The 20,568-nt window shown below is 40.3% G+C and overlaps 1 protein-coding gene across 1 annotated transcript; it reads left to right on the forward strand.

The window, feature by feature from the left end:
- Positions 1 to 2,052: 2,052 nt before the first annotated feature.
- LOC109039361 (uncharacterized) lies at positions 2,053 to 12,587 on the forward strand. Its single transcript, XM_072302751.1, has 3 exons — positions 2,053 to 2,368; positions 9,492 to 11,455; positions 11,517 to 12,587. The coding sequence occupies exons 1-3, from the start codon at positions 2,312 to 2,314 to the stop codon at positions 12,292 to 12,294; spliced, it is 2,799 nt and encodes a 932-aa protein (XP_072158852.1). The 5' UTR covers positions 2,053 to 2,311; the 3' UTR covers positions 12,295 to 12,587.
- Positions 12,588 to 20,568: the final 7,981 nt, after the last annotated feature.

The following is a 20,568-nucleotide window of genomic DNA, read 5'->3' on the forward strand; positions in this document are numbered from 1 at the left end:
GTGGGCCACCCTAAATTGCTTTCCCTACAAGATGTGAAATATCATTGATAATTCGGTATTTCTAATGACGAAAAATCTCCTTGCGATGTCCACCACTTGAATTCCGAGTTCATGTTGATTATAAACCATACCTGCGACGTGATAGACGTTCCCTGTTGAATTTTAAGCGGTGAATGTAGTTGCAAAGATTACCTTATTGTACATGGATTTGTATGTGGAACAGCATCGGATGCATTCTTGGAAGATTTTCATACTAGATCGTGTCCTTCCTTCAAAAAGAATGCTCAGGTCTATTAAATTCCTACATGAGATGATGACCTGATTGCTCAGTGCTCGGCACAGCTGACTCATCTTCTCGCTGAAATCGAAGAATTATTACAAACAATAAGTTTATGTGTATGTTTCGCGGATCCCGTACGATCTAATTTTGACATTTTTAGCTCGCAGATTCTCTAATTATAATTATATCTACAACCCAATCTATTGACGTTTCAACGCTTATTATCAACGTAAATTTCTGGCCTTCCTCCCCCTCACCCATTCTTCCTACCGGTGGCGTGGCGAGCTTTGCGATGCATCGATTGATCTGTCATTTAAAGCCATGGAAAAGGATCGCTAAACAGAGAGTTTGCAACGAACACCTTCATTATCGACTTTTTACCCCAGCTTCCAATGGGAAAATATCGATAACACCGCACAACAAATTTCGGGTTTTGGTATACGTCCTTCGGACCAAACCAATTTTTTTCGATTCCTATGTGATATAGAAGTCCGAAAATGGTCATAAAAACTTCAGGAAAATTGTCTGGTGCTCAGGGCGCTCAAAATGTGTGCGAATGGATTCACTCACGGGCAGACTCCTAGCTCCGAATTTTCCAGAGGAGGGACCGTTCAAAAAGTTGACCGGGGGGCCTCTTTTGATAAGAGGGTCGGGGGGAAATTTTGAGAATTAATTCCCTCTTAATTCGCACCTTTTGCTATTATGTATTAAGTTTTACAAGAAGAGAAGTAGAGAGCGAACGGTCCGTGATACGGGAGTAGCAAATGAATAAATTTTCGAGTCATTTTGGCCTGATCAAAATTTTTAAAACTGAGCAGCATCCAAGATGTACCATCTAGTATAATTTTCATTTTTTCTATTTATTCATTTATTTTATTTAACGGATTCAGTGTTTAGTTGCGAAAATTCAAGGTTTCAATCACTCCACCAAAAGGTCAGGTCTATCAAAAAGCATCATGAGGATCTCTAGAATGTTGAAAATTGATTTTTTTTTTTTTTTTTTTTTTTTTTTTTTTTTTTTTTTTATTCAAAGAAAATAGTTATTACACGATTATTATAAATGGTACTCAAAAATCAGAAATTAACAATGCACTTCAATAATCTTAAATGTAAGTAATTACAGTATAATTTATCTATTTTCTAAGAGACCGGAACCAGCCGTGGCTACTACTTCGGTTTGTGTGGGGGTTGGCATCCTATTATTGGTTACCTTATTTCTAGTTTCTAAAACTAACCTTATATATCTATATACCATGTTCCAATTTGCTTTTGTTTCCAACATGACCTTAATAACTGTCTCTTTTTTGATTTCGCGGTTCACAGCCGCCTGTACCGTATCTCTTTCCGAACGGAAATATGCGCAGCGGAAGTTGAAAATTGATTAAACTTGATAAATTGCTCAAAAAATTAAAATTGGCCCAAAGATACCCTCGTATGATTTTTTGCGGGTTGATTTGTGGATGAACCAACCGCAACCAGACTTAATCATCAAAATTCGAATTATCCTCAGTAAGAACAGCTAATCTAATGCAATGAAATTCTGAATCATCATTATAAGGCAGTTTTCCGGCTTAGAGCGACTTTTGCAAAACTGTAAATTCATGGTCCCTACGAAGGTCGGGGAAAGGGGAAATAAATGATTCACTCGTGATAACAGAAAACTTGCGTATTCCCTGAATAGCAGCATGAGGGTGGGGGAAAGAGGTGCTTGATCCGTGTAGACTTTTAATCATTTGAACTTTAGCCTACTTTATCAAGTTTCTCCGCAGCGAGGGACTCACACTCAATCTCGCCCATATCGTTTTGGTTCACTTTGCGTGATGATCCCAAAACCGAACATGAGTTTAGGTTAAATTTTAATTCCATAGTAATTTAACGATCAGACCTCGCAACATTTGCCGCGCTCTCCACTTTACAAGTATGTGACTTGTCTCCAGTGGCAACATTTTAAATCCCCGGTTTTACTCGCAAAAGCAGCACTAGGTGACTAATTTTAGAGTGTGCAAGTTTTGTCAACGGCATTTAATCAAGATGGGGACGCTCTTAGTAATTACAACTTTCTTGACGCTTTTCTGCACAATGCATACGGTGAGTTTCAGAAACCCACATTCTTTCATCGTACTAAACATAATGAAATATACATTCAGTGCGCGAATCAGACTCAAATACTCATTATAGAAAAAAATTGTGTAGCTCCTCTACCTTAGGGGCGTATCTGTGTGAACACTGTGTGAGCCCTGGGTAGGAGAGGGGGGGGCTATTATCAAATTTGCCAGGTAATGCATTAAACTGTGGTATTATGCATGGGTTTCAGATGGGGAAAAGTGCTGGTTTTCCAGTATCGTCTGGCAACGATGGCTATTATGGACAATGGGGCTCATTCCTATTTGGACTACATGTTGAAATATGAAACTACAGATATCCTGGCTCATCCGAAGAAACGCATTTGTGCAGAGGAAAATAAGTTGTAGCTCATACGTTGTTCTTAAAGTGAGGCAAAGATTGTAGTTCTTAATTGCAAAATGCAGTCCGTTTATCGTCGGAGTAGTGACAAGGTACAAAATATGTCATATCTGGAACAAGAAGAGTTCCACTTTTATCATTTGTATAACTACATAGATTGTCCCAAAAGTACTGCACGTTTTTTTCTTATTGACGAACGGTAGTAGATATCAAAATACGGTTTGTGTAATCTTAAAGACCGAGCAATTACCAATAAAACAAGACAAATTTGAGCTCTCTAAGTCAAAAAATGACCAAGTTACAGTGTTGTGAAAATGACTTGTAGAGGTGACCCCTCCAGGATTTTTAGCTTCTTTTCTGGAAAAAACAAAGATTTGATTGATCAAAAATTCTACAGAGAAATCGTCACGATCGAATGAAGTTGGTAACATGATATCAGCCCAGACCTTGCACCCTGCGATTTTTGGTTATTCCCCACGTTGAAAAAGGGCTTAAGAGGCAGGAAGTTTAACTCCATCAACGAGATGAAAAGAGCTGTTGAAACTTTCTTAAAGAACATTAGGCAAGAAGAATTCGAAAAAACCATCTTTGAAGAATTGGGAAGAACGGTTGCGGCGCTGTGTGGCAAGAGATGGAGGGTATTTTGAGACAGAAACTAGTGTCCAGTCATCCAGTGAAGAAGAGTAAATGCTAGTAATCTTGGTAAGATTCTGCAAAATTGATTGAATAAAACCACTTGAATCCTTAATTCTTTGTTTTTTTTTCCAGAAAAGAAGCTGAAAATCCCGTAGGGGTCCCCTCTACAAGTCATTTTCAAAACGCTGTAACTTGGTCAATTTTTGACTTAGAGAGCTCGGATTTGTCTTGTTTTATCGGTAATTGGCCGGTCTTTAAGACTACACAAACTGCATTTTGATATCTACTACCGTTCGTCAATAAGAAAAAAACGTGCAGTACTTTTGGGACAACCTATGTACAACTGAAAGAAAATGCAACACCCCTCCACGAAAATTTCCCTCACTGAGAAAAGGAGAGAAAAACGCAAAAATGCGGTCAAAGAAAATTGACTATGAACCCGAAGCTTTAAGAGTGGTCTTTTTTTTTGATTTTCTTTTACCTACGGGGGAGGGGGGGGGCATCGATGTCAACGGAGAAATCATTCAATTCAAATTAGAATTAGATTCATGATGTATTGGATTTCATCTTGATGGATTCCAATGCGTTCATACCAGTGGCGTGGCGTACTTTGCCATATATCGATTGATCTTCTATTAAAATCTATGGAAAAGGATCGATAAACAGGGTGTTCGCAACGAACACCTTTTCAATCGATTCTTAACCATAGTTTCAAACGGGCAAATATCGATATTCGATCATTCACGCCTCACCACTGGTGCATTCATACGTTTTTTCCTCGTAAACCAGATTTTTGCAAAATTTGTGCATGTTTTATTACGTCTCCTCAGATGTGCCTATATGCGCATAACAATTCAATTCCTTGTTCTCGTCAGTTAGCACCATTGCAGCTTCACACTAATTTTTTGAAATTTGAGATTCACCTCAAACTATACATACATATAAACCTTCAACATACCGTTTCGGATTTTACATGTACTTTCGTGTTTTTGTCTTGTTCGGCGGTCCCTCCTTAGATTGTTACTTACAGATTAGAGATGGTGATGATCTGCGGCACAGCTTGACCTATATTCTCACATAATCTTTGTAATTCACATCTTGTTTTCAATGACGAACTTCCTCAATTTTTGAAAGTATGCAATGCAATAGTCTCCTTTTTAAAGTAATGATCTGTTAAGGTAACCGGGCTGCCCAGCCTTGCATGCAGAGTGTTCAGATTCGATTAGGATCGAACATATTGCAGGAATGTGAAGTCCCTATGCAGATCGGTCTTGAAGGATGCAACTATTTTAACAAGGAGGTGTTTTTTGTCCATTCAATCGAATGAGGACGAATCGCTCGCTCTTACTAACTTTACACTAAGTTTCGTTGCACGATGCGATGTATTATTCGAATTTTCTCCAACGAGTTTCTGAAAAAGATGAAAACTCTTGTGCACATCGAAAATTGTTGAATTTTAGATATAGATCTTTGTGCATCAGAGGCAAGGCATGAATGATCGATTATTATCGATATTTCCTTAATTGAGGCTATGGTAAAGAATCGATTACTAAGGTGTTCGTTTCCTGTATATCGAAATTTTTCTATATGTTTGAATGGCAGATAAATCTATATCGACGGTGAAACTACCAAACCACGTATCTCGTTTGCGGTGTTTAAAAATCTACGCTCACATTTTATTTTTTTGAAGTAGACCAAATCAATATCATTCCTTGAAATTTTCACGGAATTTTCTCCGCACAAAGAGGAAAAATCACAGAAATTTTCAAGACTGGATGTTAAGTAGTTTTTCATTTAAAAAATAAAGTATGACAGGAAGTCTGCGACGTCGCAAACCGAGATACGTGGTTTGGTAGTTTCACCGTCGATATGTTGCAAAGCACGTGCCACTTCACTGATGTGCGTCGAGGCTAAAAACCTCTTCCTTGAATGTAATATAGCTCACGCAGCAAGCTCATAAAAGCTAGTTCTGGTATATTATATTGTCATGAGAACGGAGTTCCCTATGACTTTACTTTCACAAACTGATTGGGAGTGAACGCACGGATCGTAAGACGGTATGTTTGAATTTGTAGCCAACGTGCGTTAAATTCAGCATAAAGCTGATATCTCACTACAGAGGGAAAAAGCTCACACACAAACACAATTTTCCCTCAAAGAGACACGCGTCTGCAGTTGCCTTCCTGAATGTTTGTTACTAGTGTTGCACCATACAGCGTATCTCTTTGAGGGAGAATTGTGCTTGTGTGAGCTTTTTTCCTCTGTCGTAAGATAAAAGTTTCATGCTGAATTTAACACACGTTGCAGGCCGATAATTCCAACATCCCGACTTTACATTTATTCCGCCGTTTCCCTATGCTGTAACATGGGACGCTACTGACCTTGAGAAACGATCAGTGCCTGGCTTTAGCTCATTTTCGGTCTCATCAAAAACCGTTGTTTCATTTGGCAGATCAATTCTCTTTTTACTTTTTGACGACTTTCTGTTGAGTCGTGGAGTTCTGTCTTTGAGGAGACAGCTGAAACTTACCTACCTACTGTTGAAATGCCTTCATACGATTGAATAGAAAGTGATTTTCTCAATTCTTAAAACTGAACCTTGATTGAACCTTTGCTTTCTCTTAATTATTTTCATCATTAGCATGTACCTGTATTCCATCATGAATTCTCAGTGACATTTTTCGGAAGTTTATGGTTTATTCTCCAGAGAGTAGTTGATGGCAAAGCCACATTCAAAAAGCCGCGTCTCAACAATGAGTACCAAGTAGTCATGAAATCCTATGCTTTCTTATTTCATTCATACGTGTGATTCATAGCGAAAGAATATCCCTTTCTCTCAGGGAACTTATCAAACATTGTACCTTCACTCAAAAGCATTTACTTCCAAAGCCTTGTGGTTAGATTGTGACTCATTGAGTCGCCAGCTAGTTTTCACAAGCGCTAGTTCTAATGAGTCAATATTGAGCACTCGACACTTTATTGAACTAATTCGTGACTATGGAGACGATTTATGTTTTAGACAACTTACGTTCTTTGATACGAAATGAGTACGAAAAGGGTGATGGAGGAAGCTTACATTGTGTCAAAAAAAAGTGTGTCACCTTAGCCATTTCCGAAATGAATTGGAGTCCACTTAAGTCCTTCTCGTCAGAAATAAATACGAAAATGAAAACTGAGGATGAAATACGTCATTTCAAAAAAGCATGCAATTTTATATATGTCTGTGAATTTTATTCTTTTCTCTTTAATTATTGTGAAAATGGGACTGCAAGGAGTTGAGACTAATGATGCGTGGTCCTGCTTTTACTTCAATGTCGCAGGAGCCAAGGAAGCAAACGGGGTTAACTCATCTGCGCAGTGTGACGCGCCTTCAATCCGACCGGCGGCAATGTGCCTTACTCGTGGTCGAATAGTTACCTCGTTACGCCTGTACGCGAAAAAAGCGCCTTTATCTCCGATCGCAACGTTACACGCAACTTCTAATGTTTTAGTTAATTGTAGCGTTTTTTAAGAGACCACACACGGTATTTCTGGAGAGTTTCCGGAAATTTTCCGAATCGATCTCAAATAATATCACAACAAATTGTGACGCGACTCTTTCGTGCGTTCTACGAGACTTTTTACTAACCCCAAATTAATTTTTACGCGGTTCAAGATTCTGAATTGTTGGAATTAAAATATACATTTCCTCCTTTAATGGTAGTAAAAAACGGGCGGAGAGTCAAAAGCGCAAATCAAAGATAATTTGTAGGCGATTTTTTCGTTAATTCTGTTTTTTTTATTATTATTATTATCATCGACAAAAACAATTAAACACCGTGCAAGTTTTCGAAGAAGCTCATGGTTCCGATGACAGTTATTGTTATCGCAGGGCGATAGACGCTATCAGTGGCGACGTCATCATAGGGATTCTCCATTATATCGAATTGGATCTAAACAATAACATTTTCGTAACCTCTTTCAATGCTACAAATGTGAATAAATCGATATATATCGCTTTTTTGTGACAAGCCACTAATAGCGTCTATTGCAACAACTAATTTGTTTCAATATTTGTATGAAAATCACTGTATTGAAACAAAGGGTTTTATGTGCGTATATCGTTTGTTTAAAAACGTCCATAGAAACAATTAAATTCGGATTTTTTTTTTTTTTTTTTAACACTATGTGTACCTATAATTTTTTGGCAATATTTCTTTTTCAGTGAAAATTTTTTTGATAATAGCAATTTTAGTTTGATACTTTTACTAATTCCAAATATCTATGAAGCCTGCAGGCTGGCTTTTAAAATTCCGTCTGTATGAGGGTACACTATGAGACCAGGCTGGATTGGAGCTATGAAATAGGCTCATTTCATCCCTTAATTTTTATGCTTTTTTATCGAGTTGAAAAATCGAATTCTCGCGTCGATCGCCGAGAACAAATGCATCAAATCTGTAAATGCTTGTGTTCTGATTTTTTTTTATCTTGTCGAGTGATACCACCGACTAATAACTTAACTTCACGCAAGCTAGGCCTCATTATTTTTCATTGGTGAAAACAAAATATCAGAAATTAGCGCGCCAGAAATTGATATGTCTACGATTCTCAATGGACCGCCAGACAGGCTACGAAATTAAGAACCACGATATATTTTTCCTTGACCTCTTTGACGAATACAACGGACGCATTCAAAAGTTTGAATTGGAAAATCACGGTTTGAAACTACATTAATATTCACACGTTTCGCAAATACACTCAAGTCAAATCGAGCACTAAAGTCATTTTGTTATACTATACGACTAGGGTATTTTCCTGTGCACTAACTTCTTCTGGACAAAATCATAGATATATCTTGTATAAGGAGATTATAGAAATCTGAAATGTGTGTGAAACGAACCTCTATCATGGGCGGAATTTGGATGGACAGGGGGCCTCTTTCCCCCAGAAACCTACTTCGCCTCTCTTAGGAAGTGTAAGGGATTCGCTAAGTAAATGCCAGACTTATCCTCCATCTCGGAAATTGTAGTTTTGATCAATTTTTTAGTGAGGGTAGCTCGAAATAGTTCCTGAAACGACACAGTTTTTCAAAATTTTCCGGCAGATCCCCCGGACCCCCTTTTAAAGCCAGGAAAATTCCCCGGACGTTCCTTTGGAACTAAGGCTGTCCCGCAAATTCAGGCAGACGCCTAGTGGAGTACTTTCTGTGCCCCCCAGACCTCCCTTAATGAACTGCCTCTCTGCCGCCCCCCCCCCCCCCTACGATAAATTCCTAGTTCCGCCCATCCATGAGCTCTATTTACTTGCCCGACGACTAGGTGGATTTCAATGCCTAATTTGGCCTGTCGGCCTATTTATTTCGATTTTTTTTTCGCGAGTGGATGAATTTACACCCTTCACAATGTAGACTACGAAAGTTCATTTCTCACTCATGGGATCACTCTCAAGTTTTCCGCTGCGGTCAACTTGTTTTAAGGGTTTTGGTGGAGAACATTGTAGTGTTCCTTCCTCTACCTATAGTGCGGCACCATGCCATATGCTTCTTTTCCACATCTTTTTCTATTCGTCAGCCTAGCGCCTGTCTTATCTTTACACCTCTCCATCTTTTCAACCCCGCGCCAGGCGTCACCCTTGTCCGCGACCTCGCGAACTCCCGCTGGCCCGGCACCGCTTGGCACGGATTGTCCCCTAGCTTTCTCTTCACCATCTAGCCCTTCGTCATCTTCATCCCCGCGGTCAGGAACCAGGAGATAGAGTTTCACTCTGACTTACACTCTGACTCTGGCCACCGCTGCTCACCACTCCGGTTCGAGACACTCCTGCTTGGCCTCATGTCCAGCTATTAGTTTTTAGCGCCACCTCGCTCGCTGCATACTGTACATTCGTCGATATATTTATATTTGTTCATTTCGAGATCCGTTTTCCTTCATTTTTGCCTTTTCACCGCATCCACCTACCATACCACCCTACTGTACACCAACAACTTGTACTGCAATGCCTAATTTCTTAGTGTGTTGTGGTTCATTTCAAGTACTACCTATGGTTACTTCAGTTTATCTCATCCTATTTTGTTTCTTTTCTGAAGGAGTATATTTGTTGATAATCAATAAAATCGATTTTTTTATGCCTGCAGGTTCACGCGGATGCCGAGGCAGATATTCCAATACCGGATTTAGAGAGCAGCTCTCCCGATTTAGAGAGCAGCTCTCCCGATTTAAAGAACTCCGAAGCGGAGTCCCAGTCTGTCTTGGATCTCCTTAATGAGGGGGAAGAGAAGTTGGTAACCGGATATTATAAGGACGCGGTACTGGTTCTCGGGAACACAGGCTCGGGGAAGAGCACCCTGACCCAGTTCATCACCGGGAATGACCTTAACATGACCTCGTATGAGACCGAGGAGGGAACGGGTGACTACGTAATCCGGGACACCTCCGGTAGGATCAGCAACGGATCCGCCACCATGTCATGGACGATCTACCCCGAGGCAATGCTGGATAGGAAATCCGGAACGATATTCTTCGACTGTCCCGGGTTCAGCGATACCAGGAGCGTGGCTCACGACATCGCGGCCACCTACTTCACGAAAAAGACGATCGAGAACATCGGAAGGGTCAAACTGCTTTTCACCGTGGGCTATTCTGCAGTCAGGATCGGGCAGGACAGGAATGACTTCATGGAGCTCGCCGAACACGCCGTCACCATGGTCAAAAATCTCGACAAGCTCCAGGACAGCATCGCGCTTGTGGTCACCAAAGTTGAGAATCACAAATCAGGAGGGAAAACTGTGTCCGACGCGAAAATCATCCAGTCCGTCGCCGGGTATTTGACGAAGGCGAAGAGTGAACTTCAGCGAAAAATTCAAAGCACGAGTATGTCGACGGAAAGGAAACAACTGCTTGCGGCCGTTATTAGATTCATCGGAGTACTGTTGCAGAAAGATGGCAATACGTATTCGAGGCTAGGTATTTTCAGGAAACCGGACGATGTTGGTCCCCTTCAATCGGTCCATTCACTACGGGAGAGTAAGAAGCCCCTGGAAAAAATTATCCACCAGAATATCGCGTTTACAGCACACGAGGTGAAAGATTTTGGCTACACGATTTCTTCCAATTCTAAGACTGTCATACACGAATTGGTTGAGACAATTAAAGACAACATGGCCTCAGATGTTTCACGGTTGAAACGAGAGATGGAAGAGCTATTCCTTTCTTGTGAAAAGACAGCAAGTGATGTTCAAGGCTTGAAAAATACATTCCAGCGAGCGTATGAAGCACTTTCTGGGACGTGTCAAAACGTCACGAGACCTCAGGATTTTGTCAAACGTCTCATCAGGAACACGAGAATTTTGAACATCACTTTGTCGCAAGGCCCAATTACAAATATTGAAAAACAGAGTCGATACCTAGAATTCTTCTTAAATTTCGGCGCACGAGAAATTCTACCTTTAGAATATGCTCAAGACTTCCCAAGCCTATTGGAATATTTGAGCTCAACTGAAAATTATTACAAGGTTTTAGTGTATCTGTCCAATGCGTTGACAAATTGTGATTTGACCATCGCGGATAACATCGAAAGGGTCGTATCTTTCGCAAAAATCCCCTACGACCAATCAGATTTCTCGAGAAAAGAACGGAAACGAATTGTAGAGCTTATGTTCGCAAGTATATCGCTGCCACAAAAAGACCAAGATATCCTCCAGACGGAGTACACAAAAATTAGAGACATAGAGTTTAACGAGCCTAAATTGAAGAAACTGGAGCAAATCTGGAATGCGGTGGAGCTGACGAAAATGGATTTGTTCTGCGACCTAACCGGGAGGCGAGTAACGATGCAGAGTAGCTGCTTGCGGCTGAGCAATTTCATCAATTCCCTCGATAGTTTATGCCCGAGGGCAAAATTCATAGAGATTTTTGCCTTGGAGAAAGTTTTCATCGATTCCGATCTGAAGCTAACTGGACGAGAGGCTCAAGTCTCGATCATAGCGCCTGTATTGGAGGTTGTGGGGGCCCGGGAAATCGTGCTGAACGGCCTCGATGGGAACAGAACGTACTCACAGCAAAAAGCAGGACGGACCAAAGAACTTGTTAATCAAACTGGGTATATTAGATCCTCTGGTTTAGGAGCGTATGGCCCAACATCCCGCACAGTTTACACGGAGACAGGAGAAAAATGGCGCCGACGGGGCGGACGGCTCCCCCGCCGGAAGCTTTCTCGGCATCGCAGAGAGGATTATCAACGGGAGGTTGCTCCACATTTTCTCCATCGGGGGCACGGGGGGGCCCGGCCAAGATGGCGGCGACGGGGGGCCAGGCGCCGCGGGAACCACCCCGGAGTGGGGCATGATCTCGAAATCTGACAACCTCGTGTCCGATAGTCACTGCTGGGATGACACAGGGTTTTGGGCCACTATCGGCACCAAAACCTTCGACGTTCATTGCTCCGTCAGCGGTTTCAACTGCATCGATGGTGGCGACGGCGGAGATGGTGGAGCGGGGGGGATGGGCGGTAGATCCGGCCAAGTTGTCCTCATCGGCAATGGTCAAGATGGGATCTCCGGCACTGTCCTCAATGGGGAACCTGGCAGGGCTGGAACCGGTGGGCACGGTGGAACAGCCGGCCCGCGAGGAAAGCTCCGCATTTTCCGCGTTTATGAGTGGATTCTTGGGGTTCGCCCTAAGATCGAGACGAGGGGGCAGTCGGACCTCAAGGACTGTTCGGCCGGGGAGAACGGTTCGTCCGTCCTTTCAAAGGCTCCACTTTCTCCCGCGGAGGAGAATAAGCTCTCGCCCGGAATAACCGTCGATAGGTACAAAGAATTCCTGCGAGGGAATTTGAATTCCAGTTTGATATCCACCAACCTGAGTAAATTCCTGGGAGAGACCTTGGAGGGCGACAAGGCAGTTAAGGATCTTTACGGCTATAGTTTACGGCCCTGAAGCCGCAGCAGCTGCGATACTGGAGCCGTAATGCTAGAATTGTCTTTAAATTTTTCATTTCCATGGCTAAAGAGCAAAATCTTTATTGCGGCCTTTCAAAATTTCCGCGCCTTCGAAGAGAAATAACCTCACTTCTCAGACAGCAACTTATACAGAATATTCAGCTGGCAGAGAAGAAACATCAAGGCAGTGTTCAGGGAATTTTAAAGATATCAGGATACTACGTTTCATGAAAATCTTAATTTATTAAGCATTATGAACAAGTAAGAAATATATGAATTAAGTACTTTGAACGAATGTTTTATGAATTATAATTCTGATCCGACAGCTTAATTTGGTTTCCCAATTTTCCTGGCGGATTAGTGTTGTTTAAAACAACACTAACTTGTTTTATGTTATGTATTAAATCAATAAATAAAAAACAATCACCGGAAAAAAAACACATTGGATCTCGAGATGCACACAAAATACTCTTGATTCAATCGGATTTTTGCTTGAATCAAGAACCAAGCTTCTTAATTTGAGCGGATTTCCTTTTGATTTAAGCAAAAATCTGATCGAATCAAGAGTATTTTTTCTTGTCAATGTTTTCAAGAGTCTGGACTCCAGATCCAATGTGTTTTTTCTTCTAATGATAAAAAAAAATTACGTTGAATAATTTTTCTGGCAAAATATGAGGAATGACAGGAAGTCAGTAACGTCGCAAACGGAGATGCGCGGTTTCGCATTCTGGGCATCGAATTGTATTTCAGTGGCGCGGCGTGAATTGCGATACATCGATTGTTACGCCATTTAAACCTATGGAAAGGGGTCGATTAACAGGGTGTTCGCAGCGAACACCTTAATAATCGATTCTTTACCGTGGGTTTAGATGGCATAACAATCGATGTATCGCAATTCACGCCGCGCCACTGTTGTATTTCCTCTCTTACAAGGCAGATAATTTATGTTTTTGCCAGATCACTGTGAATTTTGAATTTGCCGTTTCACCTAATCACACCTAAATCAATACACGCGCAGAATGTGAGAAGACGACGTGACTAGTCAAATTTTCCAATCACACGATTGTGCTGTTTGTACTTTCAATATTTGTCTATTGTAGACAGCATTCGAGTAATCAAATTAATCCAAATACAAATATTTCAATGTTCGCTACTATTTAGCAAACAGCTCCTTAAAACATGGTACGTAGTTTACGTCATTCTTCGCGTAATTGCACGCAATGATTTCTCCTACCTTGATTGACCTGCAACCAAACCAGGTGAAGCACTCTGTTCCAATATTTTTGAACAAAAATCGATTTGGATCATGTTATTGATGACAGGTGGGGAATTCGCACGCCTTTCTATGAATTTTCGATCATTTCTTTTATTTCTTTAATCTTCATTTCTTTCTTTAAATAAATCTTCAAAGTAATAAGGCCAATAAAACAAGCTCAGTTCTGTTGTAGTTTTTTAAATTTTGATGCTATTCAATATCATCCAATTTCGATGAGTGAGATTGAGAATGCAGACGAACTTTTCCCAACATCAATCAATTTGTGCAACATCAGAAAAAAAAAAAAAATCTGAAAAAATCTGTGTAAAGAATCGATTTTTTAGGGCTTTAAAAACCCCAAATTCAGTGACTGATTTAGCTGACTTATTAATATTTACCCGAGTTAAGACTCGATAATTTAAGGCACATGACAACTTCTTCCCTGAAAAATTGACGATCAAAGCTCCGTTGAATCTATCTATAACCAAAATACTTTGAAACAGAGATAAAAAAATTAACAATCATTCTACTCACGGAGAGTTGTAATGAGGCGAATGATCCCGTATGATCTTGAAGGAGTGTAGTAACTGAGGTATTAAAGGGAGAGCGTCCATTGGCGCTTGAATTTGCTCAAGAGCCAAACATGGCTCCTCAATTATTTGTAAATACTGCAGGTTTGAATCTGCTGTCGTTACTGCCTCCTAAAATGAAATTTTCAAGGAGTCTCAGCAAAAAGGAATGGATATCCTTTGCATTGTGCATAGGGAAACTGATGATGCGTACGCTGTTTCTAAACTGAGCCAGAGATCGTAGTTCCTAATTGCAAAATGTAGTCCATTTATCCAAGCCATTCAAGAATTTAACACGATATATTCGCAATTGTTTTATAAATTAATTAAAATTAATTGATGAACAAATTGGAAAAATATTTAGAATCAAAGAAGTTCCTAAGTAGTCACTCAACGACCGAGCGCAAACGGAGCGGTTCCTGAGACGGATCAAATGGAGCACATTTTGCGGTGGAACTACCATTTCTGGTTCATTCATATAAGCAGCTATACTATACATGGGGAAACTGATGGAAAATATGTTTTTTGTAACATGACCCGGAAATAGTCGTTCCATTTTGCAAAATGCAGCCCAAAGGCGTATGACACAGTATAACATATGTTTGATAGGCGCAGATCGCAGGCACAGTAAGTGTTCTCGTGCATCATTACATAGAGATATGGTCATTGTCCCTTCAAAAAATTCAGGATGTCCCTCATAAGAGCTATTCCCGACAGAAAATGTGAACAATTTCGCTCCATAAATAAGTGGCATATAATTCATTTCTCAAAGCGTACTCCAAACATTTTTTGTTAGAATAACTCGAATTTGTTCTTGAGACTACTCATTTTTTCAAAAATCTTCTGTAGGTCCTTCGGACTCCCCTCCTGAGCTGAAGAGATCCCCTCGGAAACCTTTGTAGCCGATGGAATCTCCACCAACGACGCGACGCACAGTGGATCGAGTCAAGAAGAGAAGCCGGACGTGGAATTTTTTACTACAACTGCAAATTTTGATGTTTATTTCGTCACATTTTCAATGTAGAGGGGTTCCTAGGGAAGGAAATTTCACGAGGAAAACAATGAAACCACTTTCAGAGCCTCAAAGTTTCGTAGAAACGGAGTTATGAGCGTTTAAAGTTTCCAAATTTTGTCAAATCCCTCCTATTGACTCGATCCACTGTGCGACGTGGCGTCCTTTGCGATTCATTGACATTTCCCCACTTGAAGCTACGATAAGAATCGATTATTAAGGTGTTTATCGATCCTTTTCCACACGTATAAATGGCAGAACAATCGATATATCGTAAAACACGCCACGCTACTTATCTCCACGCCCCCCGCGGTAGGGTGTCAACTTGTGCGGCAGAACTTCAGAATCCGACTCCTCCCGAGTTTCAATCGCGAAACTAACCTCTCAGCTGAGAACACTTCCCAGGTCTACCAACTGAGTACGAATTGCACTAAAATGGTTAGGTTAGGTTAGGTTAGGTTAGGTTAGGTTAGGTTAGGTTAGGTCAGGTTAGGTTAGGTCAGGTCAGGTTAGGTTAGGTTAGGTTAGGTTAGGTTTAGGATTATAAGGATTATATAGGATTATTTAGGTTTAGGATTATAGGATTTAGTGTAATTTTGTCATGTGAAGGTTGGTCAAACTGCCTTCTTCACGGCAGGAGTCGGATTCTGAAGTTTGGCCGACTGTGCCCCTGGATACACTTGATGACCCCTCACCACCCAAAACAAGAACATCCTCGGTCTACCCTTGTGCGAGGGGTGATCCTTCTATCATTATTAGACTTTGAAATTTGATGTCTAAGAAATTACATTATTTTCCGCTGATCTACTACTCCAGTAGCACAGATTGCAATATACTGCAAGTGGTGGTTAAATGATTGCTATCACATGGGAGTGTTGTGTATGTAGCCTATCCGTACTTATTGAAGGGGCGCGCAATAAAAATTGCAGTAAGTTGCAATTTTTTGCTGCATTGTCAATCGCCTATAATTCTGATATTGGAATACACCTTATTACCTAAACTTTTAAAATTGGCATTCATTGATGTAAAAATATTGCGCTTTTATGGTGAATAATTGCAATTTGATAACATTAATTGCAATTATATTTCCATACTCTCATTGTACTGTGCTTCTTGGGAATGACACCATCTGTGCCTGCGATACTTACGACCATCTGAACATGATTTTTTCTTCTTTTTCTCTTCTTTTTTTTGAAATACTTTATTTTGTGACACGCAAAACTGATCCACTTAGAAAATGAAAAATCATGAGCCTCGAAGGATGTTAGGATTTACCTGGACGTCCTTAAGCACTGAATGAAAACTCGTCACACAGCTTGATTGAATTATTGACAGAATTGCAATGACGTGCTGGCAGTGTTTATTCGAAACTTGAAAAGAGAATCCGCGCAAGTTTTCATCTGGGAATGAAGGGTTTTTTGAAATTGATTTTAGATAACGACATGAGTGAGAATATTAATTGAGTTGATGATTTTCAATAATTTTTTTAGTGATATGTATCATTGGGTAGGGAGTGCTTTACTTACATTTCGCCGTGAGAAACACTCAGTATTCTGAACAGCTCATTGTCATTGTAAACACGCTCTGAGATTCCCAATTCATAAATATAATTCTACAAAAGGAGAGGATGCTTAAATTTTTAATGTATTCTATACTAGACCTAAAACTGGTAGCTATAGTATTTACAGTAAAACTGTTTCGGCACTATGCATTTATGAAATGATCAAATTCGCAAGAATTATCTTACATCTTGATAAAACAAGATGACTCAACACCGAAACATTCATATAAAAGCAGAAACCATAATATAACTAATCTTTCTTGTATAAAGTAAAGGTCAGTTTTGACCGTTTTCACTAAATAGGGGTCTTACCGTTTGTCCAGTCTTTCCTAAAATTTGCATACCTATCTTTTCCAGTTTGGTGCGTGTGCACTGTGCGTGATACTGGCTATTTCAATTTTCTCCCTGTCGTAATTTCGGGATTTTATCGTATGAAAATGGTACAATATTGGGGAAAGGAACGGGCCCACGGTTGCTAGGCATGCGTTGCTAGGCACCCTTGTTTGCGATGTAAATCGCCATACATGCGATAATCGATCCATGTATTGATATGTCTTATGTTTATGGTATGTTTGTTGTGTTTTGTGTGTTTTTGGTGTTTGTTGTGTGTTTTTTTTTATTTATTTTTTTTTTATGTGTTGAGATAACATCGGCCAAGTTTTAATCATTGTTTCGAATGATTTTTGGCAATTTAACAAAGAACGGAGGCACCTCTCAATAAAATTTCCAACTCAGGCGTATGCAGTATAAACAGAATTAGATACGTGATTTTGCAAATTTTGCACATTTACTATCTACCATTTTATGTAACTTTCAACACACCAACACACACCCTACCCCGTGTTTAAATGCTTCCCATTGGAAACACAATGATAGTTTTTTTTCACCTATATTCACTCAGTCACTCAGTGTATGACCAAACGATGCAGTTTGAGAACATGATGATTTTGCTTATCAACGAAAGGAGGTGACTTAGCACTTATAAAATAACAAAGTTTCCTTACATCTGTACTTCCAAAATTGTAGAACATCCAGCGGAACGAGCAAAAACTCAGGAGAGGTTTCGTCCAGGTCTCTTAGCGCCTCCAAGATGTCACTGGTCCATTCTGATATTATACCTTGGAACCAAAGATAATACACGAAAAATATCTAGTCATTGGTATATTTTTACATTTTCAATCTATATATCTTTTCATTTATTTCTTTTTCTTTTTCTGCTGGTTTATTGACTTTGTATTCCGTTAGGGCTTTCAGTCATCTACAGACGGTATTTAATTGTCCGTGAATATCAATGGATTGGCACATCCATGCTCCAGGCTTTCAAATTTTAAGTCTTAAGGCCGAGAAGAATTTGTTTCTGCAGATCCACTAGTCAGATCCGTGAAAATTTGACGCCTCTACTGGGACTCGAACCCGGAACCTACTGACCTAGAGTCAGTCAGACGCGCTGCGCTGATCACTAGGCCAACCTGGCCGGCCGATAGCTAGTTTTAAATTTTCACCGTTGAATTCGTCGCTTGATCCTCTGACGTGAAAGCCTAGATACACACGACGATTAATCGCCGCGAGTGAAAGACGAAAGCCAATGGAGAGCATTGATTTCGATCCATTGACGTCGATACATCGAAATGAAGGCTCTCCATTGGCTTCCGTCTTTCGCTCGCGGCGATCAATCGCCGTGTGTATCTAGGCCTTTACGACAGAGGAGCGACGAATTTTACTCCATGTTTGGACCGAAGTCCTTTTATGATGCCATTTTGAAGGTCATCTTCACACGGAGAAAAAAACCTCGTGCGTGGGACCCGAAGTTTAGGTCATATGAATCTCTGAAGTTTTCAGATTGAGCATCCGAACACTTAAGGTCTAGCTGTCGAGGTTCGGATCACACATCTGAAACTTCAGTTCTTACATCTGAAGTACTTCAGATGTGAGAACCGAAATTTTTCGGATAAGAGAACCGAAGTTTTTCGGATGTAAAAACCGAAGTACTTCAGATGTAAGAACTGAAGTTGCAGATGTGTGATCCAAATCTCAGCAGCTGGACCCTAAGTGTTCGGATGCTCAATCAAAAAACTTCAGAGATCCATATGACCGAAACTTCGGGTCTTACGCACGAAGTTTTTTTCTCCGTGCACAATGGAAACCATATTGGGCCTTTCTAGGAAAATCAGTTGTTTAAGGAACAACTATGAATACGGCTCCGAAGTTCTCTTAAAATTTGCAAGCTGATTATTGAAATTGATAAAGACAGAGCGATAGACAAAGAAGACAAAGAGGGGAAATGGAGTTAGCATATTGGTTAAAACGGATGGTTATTATGGACGGAGGAGGCACATACTACTGGATCACTCGTGAGTTACCGTCAGTTAGTCTATTATTTTCCTCCTTTGCCCGTTGCAACAGCGCCTGCCTTCACAAATAGGATCTCTCTATTTACCCCTAGTCTCTTTTATCTATCGCTTTGTCTATCAATTTCGATAATCAGCCCACAGGCAGCGTTCGCAAAAGGCACTTACTCTCGAGCATCTTGACGAAGTGTTCATTTTTGGCCGCATGACTTGGAGTCAAACGCAAGGCTGTAGGAGGGATCGCTATCACAGACAGACCAGCCACCTTGTACCGCACTCGACTCAGCGACGACGTTGTTTGCCACAGAGCTGTCACCAACTCCTGTTTTACGCCTTGAACATTTAGTCAAGGAAAATTACAGCATTGAAATTTAAATGTACCTACATTGCAGCTATAGTAATTAGCGATATCAGGCGGGGCCGTTCATGAAATACGTATCACTCTAAATATCGGGTTTCCCAAGGGCGTCAAGTTCAAAGTTATACAGTGCTTTTAAGAAGAGCAGAAATCTGATTTTTCAGACTGCCCCCCCCCCCCTATTTTTGACGCTCTTTTTACGTAATATTCGCGTTTCTGTGCGTCTATCACTCGCCTTTCAAGAAGCGGACTACCACTGCTTTCTCGGGTAATAAGGTTAAGCCAGCCGGAGAATTACAAAAATGACCCAGGTGGTGCTCACCGTCAACTTTCAAAGAATTATAGACATTTTTTCAAAATCTACAGTCCATCAAAGTGAGATCTCCGTGTGAATTTGATAAAAATCAAGTTTTGCCCCTAGACCCCCGTTCCAAATGTTGGCGTACTCCAAAATCGTTTGACGTACATAGGAAGACTATAGATATGGTCCTCCATGCAAATTTTGAATGAAATTGAACGAACAGATTTTGAGATATGCCTGTACACAGATTTGGGGGACGCCTAACGGACGGACACAAATATTTTCAAATTTGGTTTTTTTTTTCAGGCACCTTCAGACGCCTAGAAATGATGAAATACATTTTTTTTTTTTTTTTTTTTTTTTGATCACAATACTTCCTTTACCCACAGGGGGAGCGAGAAAGTAAAAATGCAAAAAAAAAAAACGATTCTGAATAATTGACTTCCTCCCTTTTTTTACAGTACCGATTCCAAAGTCTCTGGCCCCAGTCAAAGGAAAAGAGGAGGAAGAAGACGAAGAAGGAAATGAGAAATAAGAAGAAGAAGAATAAGAATGAGAGAAAAAGGAAAGGAAGGAAAAGAAGAATAAAAAAGGAAGAACAAGAAGAACAAGAAAAAGAATAAAAAGAAGAACAAGAAGAAAAAGAAAAAGAAGAAAAGGAAGAACAAGAAAAAGAGAAAGAAGAATAGAAAAAGAAAAGGAGGAAAGAGAAGAAGACGTGGGAAAAGAAGAAAAGAAGACGAAGAAAAAGAAGAGGAATAATAAAGAAAAGAAGGAGAGATCAAAAAATATGAGGGAAGAATTAAAGGAATAATGAGAAAAAGAAGAGGAAGACGAAAAAGGAGAGGAAGAAGAAAAAAGGAGAAAT

Source organism: Bemisia tabaci, chromosome 7 (assembly GCF_918797505.1).
Source record: "Bemisia tabaci chromosome 7, PGI_BMITA_v3".
NCBI lineage: Eukaryota > Metazoa > Arthropoda > Insecta > Hemiptera > Aleyrodidae > Bemisia > Bemisia tabaci.

Coding starts and splice junctions, on each gene's coding strand:
- LOC109039361 (XM_072302751.1), top strand. CDS start 2,312: ATGGGGACGCTCTTAGTAATTACAACTTTCTTGACGCTTTTCTGCACA. Junction 2,369..9,491: donor TTTTCTGCACAATGCATACG/GTGAGTTTCAGA, acceptor TTATGCCTGCAG/GTTCACGCGGATGCCGAGGC. Junction 11,456..11,516: donor GAACTTGTTAATCAAACTGG/GTATATTAGATC, acceptor GTTTACACGGAG/ACAGGAGAAAAATGGCGCCG.